General features: G+C 43.7%; 1 protein-coding gene across 2 annotated transcripts in view; it reads left to right on the top strand.

Moving 5' to 3' along the window:
- Positions 1 to 16,819, top strand: part of LOC140186623 (lectin-like) — a 54,314-nt gene extending 37,495 nt beyond the window's left edge. The window contains exons 1-5 of one of the 2 annotated variants that reach the window (XM_072240980.1): positions 3,519 to 3,573; positions 9,015 to 9,160; positions 9,549 to 9,689; positions 13,589 to 13,700; positions 16,614 to 16,819. In XM_072240980.1, the coding sequence (XP_072097081.1) occupies positions 3,519 to 3,573; positions 9,015 to 9,160; positions 9,549 to 9,689; positions 13,589 to 13,700; positions 16,614 to 16,690 (531 nt within the window). In that variant the 3' untranslated portion in view covers positions 16,691 to 16,819. Of the gene's footprint in view, positions 1 to 3,518; positions 3,574 to 9,014; positions 9,161 to 9,548; positions 9,690 to 13,588; positions 13,701 to 16,613 lie in introns of those variants that run through there. The other variant, XM_072240979.1, reaches the window with a different exon arrangement.
- Positions 16,820 to 17,647: the final 828 nt, after the last annotated feature.

The raw sequence follows: 17,647 nt of genomic DNA, 5'->3' as shown, positions 1-17,647 counted from the left end.
CAGAAAAAAAATGTAGGTTTAAATCCCTATCAGAAGCCCTTAATAGCAGTTTTGTATGATTTAATTATGAAAATACATCTAGGTACATCTGATAAGATAAAAAATGAATGGGAAAGAGAACTTCAGGTATCTTTACCTACAGAGAAATGGGAGAAAATTCTTCAACTAGTTAATACTTCCTCAATGTGTGCTCGACATACACTGATACAATTTAAAATAGTCCATAGGGCTCATATGTCTGAGGATAAATTAGCTCATTTTTACCGACATATAAATCCTGTGTGTGACAGATGTAACTCTGACGTGACCTCTCTGACACATATGTTTTGGTCTTGCCCTCTTTTAGATAAATATTGGAAAGATATTTTTGATATTATTTCAACAGTTTTGCATATTAATTTAAAACCTCACCCTATTACTGCAATTTTTTGGATTACCAGAGATGGATGTTGGTCATTTACCCTTTTCAGCTTGTTGTTTGATTGCATTTGTTACATTAATAGCTAAAAGATCCATCTTACTTAAATGGAAAGATTCTGATCCTCCTACAACTTTTCAATGGTTTTCTCAAACTATATTATGTTTAAACCTGGAAAAAATTAGGAGTGGTATGGTTGATTCTTCAGTTAAATTTGGAGAAACCTGGAGACCGTTTATTCAACATTTTCATACGAGGTAAGCTGTCCCTTTCAGAACCCCATTTTTAAAAATAATTTTTTATTTATTTATGGAGGAGTGGAGTTAATGACAAATTATGTTCTTATCTGAGGGAATAGGACATCCCCGTCTTTGTTTTGTTTTTTTTAGTTTAGGGGGTTCTTTATAAACTCTTTTTCATGTTCAATTACTCAGAGATTGGGAGGCTTGAATGATATATTTTACTCGAATTATGTTTGTAAATGTTAACCATTTTCAATGTTACACCGATCTCTTTGCATCATTAGTATTGTTATGTACATTAATCTGAAATTTAATAAAAAGATTGAAAAAGAAAAAAAAAAGGTGCTCAAATAGCAATTATGTACCTACAGGTACATAATTCACCCGGACCAGATGAACTGCATCCTAGCAGTAGCGTTAGAGATTATGGTGGCATTAGAAATGATCTTTCAAAAATCATTGGACTCTGGCATAGTGCCAGAGGACTGGAAAATTGCAAATGTCACTCCACTCTTTAGGAAAGGAGAAAGGCAGCAGAAAGGAAATTATAGATCAGTTAGCCTGACCTCAGTGGTTGGGAAGATATTAGAATCAATTGTTAAGCATGAGGTGATAGACTACTTGGTGACAAAGGTCAAGGTAGTACAAAGTCAACATTGTTATCTTCAGAGAAAATCCCGCCTGATGTACCTATTGGAATTCTTTGGGGAGATTACATGTGGGATAGATAAAGGGGATGCTGTTGATGTTGTATATTTGGACTTTCAGAAGGCCTTTGACAAGGTGCCAGATATGAGGCTGTGTACCAGGTTAAGAGCCCATGGTACGACAGGAAAATTACTAACATTGTTAGAGCATTGGCTGATTGGTAAGAGGCAGTGAGTGGGAATTAACGGATCCTTTTCTGGTAGTGTTGAGGAAACAGGTAGGATGCAGAAGGGCTTAGACAGATTAGGAGAATGGGCAAGAAAGTGGCAAATGAAATACAATGTTGGAAAAAGCATGGTCATGCATTTTGGTAGTAGAAATAAATGTATGGACTATTTTCAAAACGGGGAGAAAATCCAGGAATCTGAGATGCAGAGGGACTTAGGAGTCCTTGTGCAGAGCACCCTGAAGGTTAACTTGGAGGTTGAGTAGATGGTGAGGAAGGCAAATGTCACGTTATCATTCATTTCAAGAGGTCTAGTATATAAGATCAAGGATGTGAGGCTGAAGCTTTATAAGGCACTGGCGAGGCCTCTCCTTGAGTATTGTGAACAGTTTTGTTCCCCTCATCTTAGAAAAAATGTACTGACATTGGAGAGGGTCCAGAGGAGTTTCACAAGGATGATTTCAGGAATGAAAGGGTTATCATACGAGGAACATTTGGTGGCTCTGGTTCTGTACTCGCTGGAATTCAAAAGGATGAGGGGAATCTCATTGTAACCTTCCGAATGTTGAAAGGCCTAGACAGAGTAGATGTGGAAAGGATGTTTCTTATGATGGGAGAGTCTAGGACAAGAGAGCACAGCCTCAGGATAGAGGGGCACCCCTTCAAAACAGAGATGCGGAGAAATTTCTTTCGTCAAAGGTTGCTGAATTTATGGAATTTGTTGCCACATACAGCTGTGGAGGCCAGGTCGTTGGGTGTATTTAAGGCAGAGATTGATAGGTTCTTGATTGGACATGGCATCAAAGGTTACGGGGAGAAGCCCGGGAACTGGGGTTGAGGTGGAGGGAAAAAAGAATCAGCCAGGATTGAATGGCAGATCACACTTAATGGGCAGATGGTCTATTTCTGCTCTTATGTCTTATAGTCTATGGTCTACTTAAGAATGTATCATCCTCCCCTTTAAATATACCTCAATGATTGGTCTGCACAGCTATCAGTAGCAATGAATTCCATAAACTCACCACCCCAAAACTAAACAAATTTCCCTCATTTCTGTTCTGAAGGGAATTCCTTCTATTGTGTCCTCGTTCTTGACTCTCCCACTATTAGAGGCATCCTCACCACATCCACTCTATGTAGGCCTTTAATATTCAGTAGGATTCAATTAGATTCCCACCTCCTACTTCTAAACTCTTGTGAGCACAGGCCCAGAGCCATCATATGCTGCTCACATGTTAAGCTTCATTTTCCAGATCTTTCTCACAAGGTTCCTCGGTGAAGGAATGTTTGTGCAGAAATGGGAAGACACAGTGCTCCCGGTGTTCCAGATTCCTGCATCAATTCTGCTGCATTGCAATACACACCCTGTGAATATGTGGAGCTCATTGTATGTTTCCTGCTGCTGAACCAGTCCAATCAAACACAGAAACTGGAGGAAGGGCAGCAACTCTTAGACCTGGAAGTTGGGTGTTGCAGAAATGGAGTTGGGATCTGCACCCCAGAAACACAGTCATCACAATATTCTTACTGATAATATTCATTGATCCCAGTATTATATATTCCTCACTGGCTGGCCAATAGGTTACGAAGCATTTCTCAGTGGCCAGTTACCCCACACGATGTCCTGACTGACAAGGAGCTCACAAAGTGTTGCCCTGATTTCCACTCCACTCCAGGGGATGCTATAATAATCCTTTTAATTAATGAGTTGCATTTCATCTGATTTTACTCTATGTATCAGTTGCACCTCAAAGCAAATGTTTTGCATAGATATTGGTAAAGCTGAAGGAATCAAATTTCCAGGTTGCAAGTGTCACCGTAATCTGGGATCTATACACGTATATGTATATATATCAGACACACATCTTTGGTCAGCTCAGTGAGAGAGAGAGAGGAGGGACAGCAGCAGAATCCCTTGGAAACCTTCGCTCTGATTTTGCACCTTTTGTGCTTCGAGCCGGAGGAACGGAACTCCACTGTGGAGATGCTGCTGCTGCAGTTTCTGTTGCTGAGCACATTGGCCAACAGTGACGGTGAAGGTAGGCTCGGCTGATGCTTCTATTGTTTTCAGATATAAACCGCTGATCAGAATGAGTGTACGGCTGTGGGGTGGATGATAGAATCTGGGAATTTGTGGATGGCAGCAGCAGGGAATGTCTTTTGTCTGACACTTTGTCTCAGAGTTATTGAATTGGAGTGTGAGATAGAGGCCTCCTTTCTAAGACAAGGAGTCAAAGCTGCTCACAATACTCGAAGTACAATCTGAATAATACCTTATAAAGCCCCAGACTTACATCCTTGGCTTTTATTCTAGTCCTATCAGAATAAATGTTAACATTCAATTTACTTCCTGACCATAGACTCAAGCTGTAAGTTATTGTTCAAGGGAATACTGCATGAGGACTCCCAAGTCCCTTTGCACCTCTGATTTTTGAATAGAAAATGATCTACGCCTTGATTCCTTTTCTCAAAGTGCATGAGTATACACCGTGACTACACTCTATTCCATCTACCGCTTCTTCACCCACTCTCCGAATTTGTCTAAATCTTTCTGCGGATGCCCTGCTTGCTCAACACTCCCTGCTCCTTCTTCAATCTTCACATTGTCCACAAACCTGGCCACAAAGCCTCCACTCTCTCCACAGTCCATCCTCTCTCTGACCACTCTGACTCCCCTGCACCTTCCCACACTGGGGCCAATTTACTGCAGCCTGCAAGCCAGTCAACTAGGGATTACAGGGTGAGGTAAGGTAAAGAACAGGGGGAGGGTAAGGAGCCACAGGAAGGAGTTGTGCACACAAGGCTCATTCAGCTCTGTAACTTCTACAAAATTTCACCTTCGTAAACAGGGAGTGTGGTGAGAGATGCAGCCTGTGTCTCCCTGCTCTGAGCACCTCTCCCGAGTATGACACGCTCACACACAGACCAATGCACAATTGTCACCAGTCCTGAGGCTGCCTTTACCCTGCATGTCTCAGATCTCCACACATCTTCCCTGGACACACACCCTCAGTGAGTTGCTCCCTCAATAAAACCAAGCCAGTGCCTTGTGCTGTGTTCCCTCCTGCACAGCCCACAATCTGACTGATCTCCCTCTTTGCCCTCTCTCTGCATCACTTTTGAGCTCCAGCAGTTTTTGATTTTATTTCTGATTTCCTGCATCTGCAGTATTTTGATTTATAACCCAACATCTGACTCTCAGTTGGATCCCAAGGATTTCATTATCCTGAATGTACAGTCATGTGGACTTTGGACAGCGTTTCTGAAAATCCAGTGGGAATGCAGTAAACAGCACAGCACATGGACACTGCCTGTTCATTCGTTAATCAAATACAACCTTCCTTTCACATCTCTGTGTGACTGACCTTGATTACATAAACTGCTCTAAATGTCGAGTTATGCTGTCACTCAGAACATTTCTTATAGAACTTATAGAATAGTACAGCACAGTACAGGCTCTTCGACCCACAATGTTGTGCTGACCCTTAAACCCTGCCTCCCATATAACCCGCCACCTTAAATTCCTCCATATACCTGCCGAGCAGTCTCTTAAACTTCACTAGTGTATCTGCCTCCACCGCTGACTCAGGCAGTGTATTCCACGCACCAACCACTCTCTGGGTAAAAAAACCTTCCTCTAATATTCCCCTTGAAATTCAAACCCCTTACCTTAAAGCCATGTCCTCTTGTATTGAGCAGTGGTGCCCTGGGGAAGAGGCACTGGCTATCCACTCTATCTATTCCTCTTTTTATCTTGTGCACCTCTATCATGTCTCCTCTCATCCTCCTTCTCTCCAAAGAGTAAAGCCCTAGCTCCCTTAATCTCTGATCATAATCCATACTCTCTAAACCAGGCAGCATCCTGGTAAATCTCTGTACCCTTTCCAATGCTTCCACATCCTTCCTATAGTGAGGCAACCAGAACTGGACACAATACTCCAGTGTGGCCTAACCAGAGTTTTATAGAGCTGCATCATTACATCACCACTCTTAACCTCTATCCCTCGACTTATGAAAGCTAACACCCCATAAGCTTTCTTAACTACCCTATCTAAATGTGAGGCAACTTTCAGGGATCTATGGACATATACCCCCAGATCCCTCTGCTCCTCCACACTACCAAGTATCCTGCCATTTACTTTGTACTCTGCTTTGGTGTTTGTCCTTCCAAAGTGTATCATCTCAGACTTCTCCAGGTTGAACTCCATCTGCCACTTCTCAGCCCACTTCTGCATCCTATCAACGTCTCTCTGCAATCTTCGACAATCCTCTACACTATCCACAACACCACCATCCTTTGTGTTGTCTGCAAACTTGCCAACCCACCCTTCTACTCCCACATCCAGGTCGTTAATAAAAATCACGAAAATTAGAGGTCCCAGAATAGATCCTTGTGGGACACCACTAGTCACATTCCTCCAATCCAAATGTACTCCCTCCACCACGACTCTCTGCTATCTGCAGGCGAGCCAATTCTGAATCCACCTGGCCAAACTTCCCTGGATCCCATGCCTTCTGATTTTCTGAATAAGCCTATCATGTGGAACCTTGTCAAATGCCTTACTAAAATCCATGTAGATCACATCCACTGCACTACTTTCATCTATATACCTGGTCACCTCCTTGAAGAACTCTATCAGGCTTGTTAGACACGATCTGCCCTTCACAAAGCCATGCTCACTGTCCCTGATCAGACCATGATTCTCTAAATGCCCATAGATTTTATCTCTATGAATCTTTTTCAACAGCTTTCCCACCACAGATGTAAGGCTCACTGGTCTATAATTTCCCAGACTATCCCTACTACTTTTTTTGAACAAGGGAACAACATTTGCCTCCCTCCAATCCTCCGGTACAATTCCCGTCGACAATGAGGACATTGAAGTCCTAGCCAGATACTCAGCAACCTCTTCCCTTGCCACGTGGAGCAGCCTGGATAATATTCCGTCAGGCCCTGGGGACTTATCCGTCCTAATGTATTTTAACAACTCCAACACCTCCTCTCCCTTAATATCAACATGCTCCAAAACATCAACCTCACTCATGTTGTTCTCACTGTCATCAAGTTCTCTCTCATTGGTGAATACTGAAGAGAAGTATTTACTGAGGACCTTGCTCACTTCCACAGCCTCCAGGCACATCTTCCCACCTTTGTCTCTAATCAGTCCTACTTCACACCTGTCATCATTTTGTTCTTCACATAATTGAAGAATGCCTTGGGGTTTTCCTTTACCCTACTCGCCAAGGCCTCCTCATGTCCCCTCTTGTCCTTCTCAGCCCCTTCTTAAGCTCCTTTCTTGCTACCCTATATTCCTCGATAGACCCATCTGATCTTTGCTTCCTAAACCTCATGTATGCTGCCTTTTTCCACCTGACTAGATTTTCCACCTCACTAGTCACCCATAGTTCCTTCACCTGGCCATTCTTTATCTTCCTCACTGGGACAAATTTATCCCTAACATCCTGCAAGAGATCTCTAAACATCGACCACATGTCCACAGTACATTTCCCTGCAAAAACATCATCCCCATCCACACTCGCAAGTTCTAGCCTTATTGCCTCATAATTTGCCCTTCCCAAATTAAAAATTTTCCTGATTCTATCCTTTTCCATGATAATATTAAAGGCCAGGGAGCAGTGGTCACTGTCCCCCAGATGCTCACCCACTGAGAGATCTGTGACCTGACCTGGTTCGTTACCTAATACTAGATCTATTATGGCATTCCCCCTAGTTGGCCTGACAACATATTGTGACAGCAATCTGTCCTGGATACACGTAACAAACTCTGCCCCGTCTAGACCACTGGAACTAATCAGGTGCCAATCAATATTCTGGAAGTTAAAGTCACCCATGATAACAACCCTGTTATTTTTGCACCTTTTCAAAAACTGCCTCCCGATCTGCTCCTCAGTATCTCTGCTACTACCAGGGGGCCTATAGAATACCCCTAATAGAGTGACTGCTCCCTTCCTGTTCCTGACCTCTACCCATACTGACTCAAAAGAGGATCCTGCTACATTTCCCACCCTTTCTGTAGCTGTAATAGTACCCTTGACCAGTAATGCCACCCCTCCTCCCCTTTTCCCCCTCTCTATCCCTTTTATAGCACTGAAATCCAGGAATATTGAGAATCCATTCCTGCCCTGGTGCCTGCCAAGTCTCTGTAATGGCCACTAGATCATAATTCCATGTATGTATCCAAGTTCTCAGTTCATCACCTTTGTTCCTGATGCTTCTTGCATTGAAGTACGCGCACTTTAGCCCTTCTACCTTATTACCGTTACACACTTTATTCTGCTTCTCTTTCCTCAAAGCATCTTTATACGTTAGATCTGGCTTTACTCCATGCACTATACTTGCAGTTCTCGCATGACCTTTATCCTCCTCCACCTCACTATCTGCTCTAACACTCTGGTTCCCCTTGCCCCGCAAATCTAGTTTAAACCCCCTGGAGCAGCACTAGCAAACCTTCCCGCAAGGATGTTAGTCCCCCTCCAGTTCAGCTGCAACCCGTACCATTGGAACAAGTCCCATCTTCCCTGGAACAAGGCCCAATTGTCCAGAAACATGAAGCCCTCCCTCATGCACCAAATCCTTAGCCACATATTTAGCTGCATTATCTTCCTATTTCTAGCCTCACTAGCACGTGGCACGGGTAGCAATCCTGAGATTGCAACCCTGGAGGTCCTGCCCTTCAACTTTGCACCTTACTCCCTAAACTCTCTTTGCATGACCTCCTCCTTCTTCCTATCCACTTCATTGGTCCCTACATGGACCACAACATCTGTCTGCTCTCCCTCCTTCCTGAGAATACTGAGAACTCAGTCTGAGATATCGCGGACCCTGGCACCAGGGAGGCAACAGACCATCCAGGATTCTCGATCTCTCCCATAGAACCTCCAGTCTATCACCCTAACTATCGAATCCTCTATCACTACTGCTCTCCTCTTTTCCCTCCTTCTCTTCTGAGCTGTGGGTCCAGTCTCGGTGTCAGACGCGATGACTGCAACTTCCCCCTGGTAGGTCGTCCCCACCAACGATATCCAAAACGGTATACTTATTGTTGATTGGAACGGCCACAGGGGTGCTCTGCTCTTTCTGCCTATTCCCCTTCCCTCTCCTGACAGTCACCCAGTTACCTGTCTCCTGACTTTTAGGGATGACTATCTCCCTGAAACTTCTGTTAATTTCTGCCTCTGCCTCACGAACGATCCCAAAACCTTGTCCACTCCCTGTGTCAGGCCGACCAGCCTGCAGTTCCTCCACTCGTCCCTCTCCCCTTTTACAAGAGGTGGACTGGGGGAGATCGCATTAGGTCTGTATTAAACACTAGAGGGGCCACAGCTATAGCCGGTGCTCCTTCCTCCCCTCGAACTCTGACCATCAAGGTCTGGTGTTGTGAAACAGCAAAATCTGTGACTGTAACTGGTACTTTGGTTATTGTACTTGATTTAAATTCTAATTCTCTTTGACTGAAAGGGACAAACAATTCCTTTATTCTGAAGAGGATTCAGCGGGACCTTGAAATCTATAGAGGACCCTGTGATGAAAACTGGTTTCATTTTCCTCTTTTAAACTCCTGTTACCGGTTTTTCAGTGACAAAAAGACATGGATGGCAGCTGAGGTAAGTCCCTGGAATAAGTGATTTCTGTGGGAGTCCTGGTGAATATTGGTCTCTGCTGGTTCATTCCCATGAACTCACAGCACAGCCTCTGGTTGAATTGCCTGTGATGGGTCCCTGTGTTCCAGGGTGTGTTTCACTGCAGCCGTGGGCTCTGCTTTCTATCAATTGGATCAATGGGTGAAATATTTGGATTTTAGGGGAAACTCCATTTCCGGGAGTTAACACAGTGTGGGTTTGACAACAAAGAGATTGAAGAACAAGAACTTTGTTTCATGTGAACATAGTTGTTGGATTTCCAACATCAGGCTGGATGATTTACAGAGGGATGTCTTGGAGAATGAATAATGGTGGTTCTCAGCAACAAAAAAATTATTTCTTTTGTTTAAAGGAGTTCTGTAATCAGCTCCCACATTCTGGACATCTGGCATCCGTGAATTCAAGCATCCATAACAACTTCATTTCTGACGTGGTCGGTGCTGTGGATGAAAGCAAGCCAAGGGCATGGATTGGCCTGAATGACAGATCACAGGTAAGGTTTATGATGACGTGTTACGTTGCCACCACAGAAAGAATTACACTTGACATCCTGCAGAGTAACAGGGATGCGACAGTATAATGGTCAAGTTACTGGTTGTATCCTAATGATCCAGGGACATGAGTTTGAATCCCATCCCAGCAGCCGGGGAATTTGGATCCAAGTAAGTAAAATGCAATAAATCCAGAGTAAAACATTACTCTAAGAAATGGTGACAATGGAACTACCAGACTGTTGTAAAATCTCATCTGGTTCACTGTTGTTCTTCAGGGTGAGGAATCTGCCATCCTTCCCCAGTCTGGCCTCACTGCGACTCCAGAGACCCATCAATGTGTTGACTCTTCCCTGCCCTATGAAATGGTCAGAGGATGATCAGGGAAGGACAATAAATGCTGCTCTGGCCTGTGTCACTGCATCCTGTCAAGAAATAAATTCCATGTGTTTATGTCCCTGTTCATCTCCACATGAGACTCCTCTCTCCCTCCTTTATCTGACATGATCTGTGTGTCTTTCCTTTCTCCATCATGAGCATCTCTGTTGTTCCTTAAACAATCCCCGTGAGTCACATCTTAAACAGACTGGAGATAAGGGTCTCTCACCAGGTATCTGCTGGATTGATCAGTGACTCTCTTGTGTTTAAAACCCCTGCTTTTCTCCACAAGTAGAAACATTCCTCTACACCGACTCAAGTGAATCTCCACAATTCACAGGAACCCCTTGGCCACCCCAGACGCAACAATCTGGTTCTCACATCCTAATATTAATTGTAGTTGTGGCTCTGCAGTTACTGCAATGAGTGATTCTGAGATTCACTGTTCTATATGTTGGAAACTCATTTTAGAGTTAGGATGTGCTCCCAGGCAGGAGGCTGATGGAATCAGTGCCATATGCTCTGCATTTGGAAATACAATACATAGACAGACAGTGCTGTTGTGCTGGGTACCCGGTGAGAACCCTGATCTCCCCACTGATGTATCTGCTGTGTTATTTATCCTGTTCTTCTACTGTGATGGTATGTTATCTGATTAACCCACCTCTCAGATTTCCCTTCATTCTGTCTATTTCTCTCTGTGTTCAGGTTTTGGTTAATCCTTTCCCCGTAGCTAATGCATTTTTGTTCCCAATATGGGCAAGGCAGGTGTGCAGAGCAATGCCTCTATCCACTGAATATGGAACTTGAGAATTCAGAGATTGCAGGGATATAAAATTGAAATAAATCACATGAATTGCCTTATCCCAAAAGAAGACCTAAGAATGCAAGGAATCCTTTAACATTAAATCACCGGGAAACTTGTAATCATAATTGAATGAAAAATTAACTATCAAAGTTATAAAATACTTGGCTAACTAAACCTGAGTGTTTCCAGCAGTTTCTGTTCAGTCTAAACATGTCATCATTTTCAGTCCGTGTCTGTGAGCCATGAATTTTCCCTGACAATGATCCGTGAATTTGCTTTGTAAATAAAGGAAGTCACTTCCTGTTGTGGTTCATGTGCAGTCAGAGTGTGTGTTGCTGGAACCTGACACCTCACAATATTGACTGGGGATCACTGTTCCAGACTGAAGTGGCTGGGCTTATTCTAGGCTGGACAACATGCCTGTCCCATCAGAGATAGACTAAACCTTTCCCATTCCATGACCTCACACAATGGGGACAGAATCCAGAATCTCAAGAGCTGGAACTTTGATAACTGTTTTAATTCCTGAACCTGGGAATTTTACACCGGTGTGTATTCTGATATCTGTAGTGTTTGTGGAATGAGGGTGTCCCCTGCATGTGGAGTACAGAAACAGGACACTTGGCCCACGGGTTCTGTGGTAATGTTGCTGCTCCTCAGGAGCCTCCTCCCCCCACCCTTCATCCAAACCCATCAACACTTTCATCTGTTCCTTTCTCTACCTGCCCCTCTCTGAGGCTACGTCCACATTACGCCAGATAACTTTGAAAAAGCTGGCTTCGAGTAAAAACAACAGGCATCCACACGAAGCGTTTTTCAAAATATCTCTGTCCACATTAGATGGATATTTGGGCGAATCTCCTCCTACTGGGCACGTGCAGGACACACAGAAAACAAGCAAAGAGGAAATGGTATACTTGGTGCACATTTGTCCAGTTATAGAGTCGAGAAACTTAAAAGGAATTGCTGTTGGCTCTCGCGCAGGAGGATTTAAAACTTATCAGAAACAAATACTGGAGTGTATGGAGGCAACCGACAGGGAGTTCACGGACCGTATGACCCGGCTGATGACGAACATTGAAAAACTGACTAACTCTGTCACATTAATAAAGCACCTTGTTAAATGTATAAAATGTGTCTGCATCAGTGTTGTCTTGTATTTCCACACAATGTTACATTAGGCTGTTACACATCTATTTTCAGAGAAGTACTTGCATAAATAGGTAAACTATCTTCATACAAGCAAGGGCAGAAAACAGGGCAAAGTGAGTATACTTATTTATTCAGTAAGCTATGGGTCAAAGTGTTTGGTGAGTACATATCTAACTCCTCTGGCTTCAGTCTCATTGCCGTCTGTTCTGAAATTGTTAGGTTCTGCAAAGCGCAGAATCTAATATTGCTGTGATGATTGTACACCCTAGTATCATTTGTTTGGCGATAATCAAGTAATAATAATAATAAGAAGAAGAAAACAATGAAATGCCACGCTGCTGCCAGCTGTTCTGGCACATAATGACAGTGGTTTTAAAAAGTTCCGTTCACCATGTCCACACTGCAATGGATATTAGGCTTTTTCAGATTTATTTACCCTGGAGACCGTTTCTGAACATCTCCGTTTTCCGGGGATGAAAATGCCGTTTTAGTGAGGACAGAGGGTCAAAACGAAGAGAAGAAGCTTCATTTTCAAAATTATCCGGCGTAGTGTGGATGTAGCCTTAAATGCATCTGTGCTCTCTGCTTTATTTGTGGTCCGGAGCTCTACCTGCCCACCAAACCCAAGTCAAGAAGATTTACATCTGTTCTCTCTTTGATTTATTGGTGACTATTTTACATTCGTCACCAGTAAACCTGGTTTCACACACTAGAGAAAATATCCTCTTCACACCCACCCAATAAATCCTTCACAGTGAGGATGACCCTTGGCTGCTCACCCCTCAATCTTCTCTCTTGTGGAGAAAAAGCCCCAGCCTTTTGGATTTTCCTTGCCTCTGCATTTTGTGATCAGTTCACTGCTCCAATGCCTCTCAGTTCTTTTAACAGTGAAATGGAACAGTTCACAGTACAGGTGGTCTGGTCAGACCAGGATTACAGAGTTATAGGATTAGAGAACAATACTGCAAGGATTCAGGCTCTTCAGCACAACTAGACCATGTCAACCATGGTGCCCACCCAGCTGGTCCCAATTTCCTCAAAGTTCCATCCATGCCTGTAGCTGTTCAAGTTCTTCTTAAAAGATACCATTGTACCTTCCTCAGCTACTTCCTCTGGCAGCTAGTTCCACATACCACTACCCTTTGTGTGAACGTATTGTCTCTCAGCTCCCTGTTAACACCCCATCTCCAATTCCCATTTGGTTTTGTAGTCTGTGTCCATTCATGTGCTGTTATTTTAACTTCTTCTGTCATTTGTTCCTCTGCTGTTTATGAGATCAGTCTGTGTATTTGTGCTCAATGACTCATTGTCTGCGTTGTCATTATTCCTTTGCCCTGACTTTTACTCTCAGATCCGGTTTCTTTTGTTCCAAGGATTCTGTTACTTCCATGAGATTTCCCCCACCCTGACAGTCCGTCATTTGAAGTCTCATTCACTGTCCCGTTTGTCCTGGCTGCTCGTACTCTGGTCTCACTCTGACTCGGGTCCAGCTCCTCCCTGTACCAGTAAGTGACAGGTTACTCAGCATTCCCACAGGCGTAACCACTGATTTATATCCCACAGGAAGGGATTTTCACATGGATTGATGGAACTTTGTACAGTTACCAAAACTGGATGCAGAATGAACCTAATATTAATGGAGACAATGAAGACTGTGTGCACCTTCTTTCTAAAAGTAAGTGTAACAGTGAGATAAATGTTATTTTCTTTGAAGTCCATTTCAGATACAGTATTGAAGAGGCCTGTCACCACAGAAGGAATGAACCAGCCCCATGCTCAGCTGAACTGGACTCATTGCCCAGCAGTTAGAGGAGATTACTGGGGTGTAATGCAGGGACAGGGGAACAGTCAGTGTATGAAGATGAAAAAAAAACAGACAATGCTGGGAATCTGAGACAAAACCATCAATTTCACAAACACTCAGCAGGCCAGGCAGCGTCTATAGAGAGAACAACAGAGTTAAAATTTCACAATGAAAACCCTTAGGTTCAACTCACTGTGAGCTTGCAGGTGGAGCAATGTACAAGGGATGTAATGTCAGGTTTGTGTCACTGCAGATAAAGAAACTCAAAGTACAAAGTTCAAAGTAAATTTAATGTCAAAGTACATATATGTATGTCACAATAAACTACCCTGAAATTCATTTGCTTGTGGGCATTCACAGTAAATACAAATAAAGCCAATAGAATCAATGAAAAATTACACACAAAGACAGACAACCAATGTGCAAAAGACAATGAATTGTGTAAATACAAAAGAAACAAAGAACCAAATAATAATGGCAGGTAAATAAGTAATATTTTCATTCCAGGACAAGGGAGATGTCCTCCTTTTTTAAAGAAAGGGGCTTCCCTTCCTCCACCATCAACCCTGCACTCAAACGCATCTCCCCCATTTCACGCACATCTGCTTTCACTCCATCCTCCCGCCACCCCACTTGGAATAAGGTTCCCCTGGTCCTCACCTCCAACCCACCAGCCTCCGGGTCCAACATACTATTCTCCGTAACTTCCGCCACCTCCAACGGGATCCCACCACTAAGCACATCTTTCCCTCCCCGCCCCGCTTTCCACAGGGATCACTCCCTACGCGACTCCCTTGTTCATTCGTTCCCCCCATCCCTCCCCACCGATCTCCCACCTGGCACTTATCCGTGTAAGCGGAACAAGTGCTACACATGCCCTTACACTTCCTCCCTCACTACCATTCAGGGCCCCAGACAGTCCTTCCAGGTGAGGCGACACTTCACCTGTGAGTCGGCTGGGGTCATATACTGCGTCCGGTGCTCCCGATGTGGCCTTCTATATATTGGCGAGACCTGACGCAGACTGGGAGACCGCTTTGCTGAACACCTACGCTCTGTCCGCCAGAGAAAGCAGGATCTCCCAGTGGCCACACATTTTAATTCCACATCCCATTCCCATTCTGATATGTCTATCCACTGCCTCCTCTACTGTAAAGATGAAGCCACACTCAGGTTGGAGGAACAACAGCTTATATTCTGTCTGGGTAGCCTCTAACCTGATGGCATGAACGTTGACTTTTCTAACTTTCGCTAATACCCCACCTCCCCCTCGTACCCCATCCGTTATTTATTTATATACACACATTCTTTCTCTCTCTCTTTCCTTTTTCTCCCTCTGTCCCTCTGACTATACCCCTTGCCCATCCTCTGTGCTTCCCCCCCTCCCCCTTTTCTTTCTCCCTGGGGCTCCTGTTCCATGATCCTCTCATATCCCTTTTGCTAATCACCTATCCAGCTCTTGGCTCCATCCCTCCCCCTCCTGTCTTCTCCTATCATTTTGGATCTCCCCCTCCCACTTTCAAATCTCTTACTAGCTCTTCCTTCAGTTAGTCCTGACGAAGGGTCTCGGCCCGAAACGTCGATTGTATCTCTTCCTAGAGATGCTGCCTGGCCTGCTGCGTTCACCAGCAACTTAGATGTGTGTTGGTTGAATAACTAATCAGTGTTGGGGTGAATGAAGGTTCAGGAGCCTGATGGTTGAGGTGTAATAACTGTTCAAGATAGTGCCGGACCTAAGGCACCTGTATCTCCTTCCTGATGGCAGAAGCAAGTAGAGAGCATGACCTGGATATCAGGGGTCATTAATAATGGAAGCTGTTTTCCTGCAACAGCACTCCTTATAAATGTGCTCAGTGGTGGAGAGAGCATTATGTGTGATAGACTGGGCTGTATCCACTACCTTTCGTAGGCTTTTTCATTCAAGGGCACTGATGTTTCCATTCCAGACAACCAGTCAGTATGCTTTCTATCATGAACCTATAGAAGTTTGTCAAAATTTTAGATAACATGCTGAATCCTCACAATCTTCTAAGAAAGTAGAGGTGCTGCCATGCCTTCTTTGTAATGGCATTTTATCTGCTGGCCTGCAGGGCACATTCTTTGAAATGATAACACCAAGAATATAAAGAACTCAACCTCTGATCCCCTGATGAGGACTGGCTTGTGGGCCTCCGGTTTCCTCCTCATAATGTAAAGGAAATATAAAACTTTTCTGAGTGAATTTGAAGCCAGAAGTATTATGTTCATCTTCTACTTTTCAGAGATTCCTCATTCTACTCCCATTTGGAGGTCCATGAAATGGTGAGGGTTCAGTTTATCTCTGATGGGGCAGAATTGTTGTCCAGTTCACACAAAGAGTTCCAGCCCAGAATGAGCCCAGCCACTTCAGACTGGAACAATCCAAATGCCCAGTGAATATTGTGAGGTGTCAGGTTTCAGCAACACACACTCTGACTGCACATGGACCATAACAAGTGACTTCCTTTATTTACAAGGCAAACTCATGGATCAAGGTCAGGAAATATTCACGGCCTACAGACACTGACTGAAAAAGAGAAAACATTAAGATTAAACAAAAAAACAGAAAATGCTGGAAATGCTCATCAGATCAGGCAGCATCTGTGAAGAGAGAAATAATGTTTCCATGCATGACTTTCCTGTTTCTCTCTCCCCACATGCTGCCTGACTTCCTGAGTATTTCCAGAATTACTTTCAGATTTTCGGCATCTGCACATTATGCTTGTAGATTAGCAGGTCAATGTTGGATTTCTTCTCTGCTTCAAGGTGCGAAACATTGGAATGATCAGAACTGTGAAACACGCATAAATTTTGTTTGTGCCTACGAACTTCACTGTATTTAGAAGACTCCAGAACCGTCCACTCATCATTTCCAGTGGTTGATTCAGTGCCTTGATTTCTTCGTTGCCACTGCCTGTGGTGACTGTACTCGTTTAGTTTCTCAGCCAATAATAAAGGGAATTGCATCCTGAGCTGTGTGTTTGTTCCTGTGTGAGTCTAGTTTCCAGCAGCTTTCCTGTCCCACTGTTGCTCCCTCCCCACCTCTGCACTCAGTGCTGAACTGAGGAGAAGGCAGCCCAGACTTCGCAAAATTAACTCTCCCTTTGTCCGCACTTGGTGTGTTGGGTCCAGACCACCGCACGTGGAAGTGAAATATTGGTTCTGAGGAGGACACAAAGGAGATTTACTGGAATAATTGCAGGGAATGAGATTTTACAACACTGTGATGAGGCTGCAGAAGATGAAATGGGCCCATAAATACCTTTGCACAATTGCATGAAATCCTCTGTTGTCTGTTTAAAATTCAGCTCAACCAACTGTTTGTCAATTTTGCAAACAACTCTTGGTCTTTGACATTTGTCTAGATACAGTATAATCTGACAGAACACAAGCCTTGTCCAAGTGTCTCATCAATCTGATGAGGGATGGCATCAGAGAGGTGAGGAATTGACTAAACTGATAATGATAGTGAGAGGGACGGTGGGAATAACTCAACATTAAACCCCTCTAAACCATGTAGTTCCTATTTAGTTACTGAACTGACATTCAGCTCTTTAAAGTCAGTCAGTAAACTACATGACACTGTGGTTTACATACTTACTCAACGTCAAGTTTATTGATATATGCTTAAGTACAGTGAATTACAGATAAAATGAAAACCTTGCAGCAGCATCACAGGCATGTAGATTCAGACAACACACAAAACATTTATTATTCATAACTCATGCATAAATTAGAAATAAACCAAACCTCAATTATACAAGATAGTGAAGAAATTGCATGTGTAAAACAAGATATTA

This window comes from Mobula birostris, chromosome 23, assembly GCF_030028105.1.
Source record: "Mobula birostris isolate sMobBir1 chromosome 23, sMobBir1.hap1, whole genome shotgun sequence".
In the NCBI taxonomy this organism is placed as follows: Eukaryota; Metazoa; Chordata; class Chondrichthyes; order Myliobatiformes; family Myliobatidae; genus Mobula; species Mobula birostris.
This window is presented reverse-complemented; position numbering and strand designations above follow the sequence as displayed.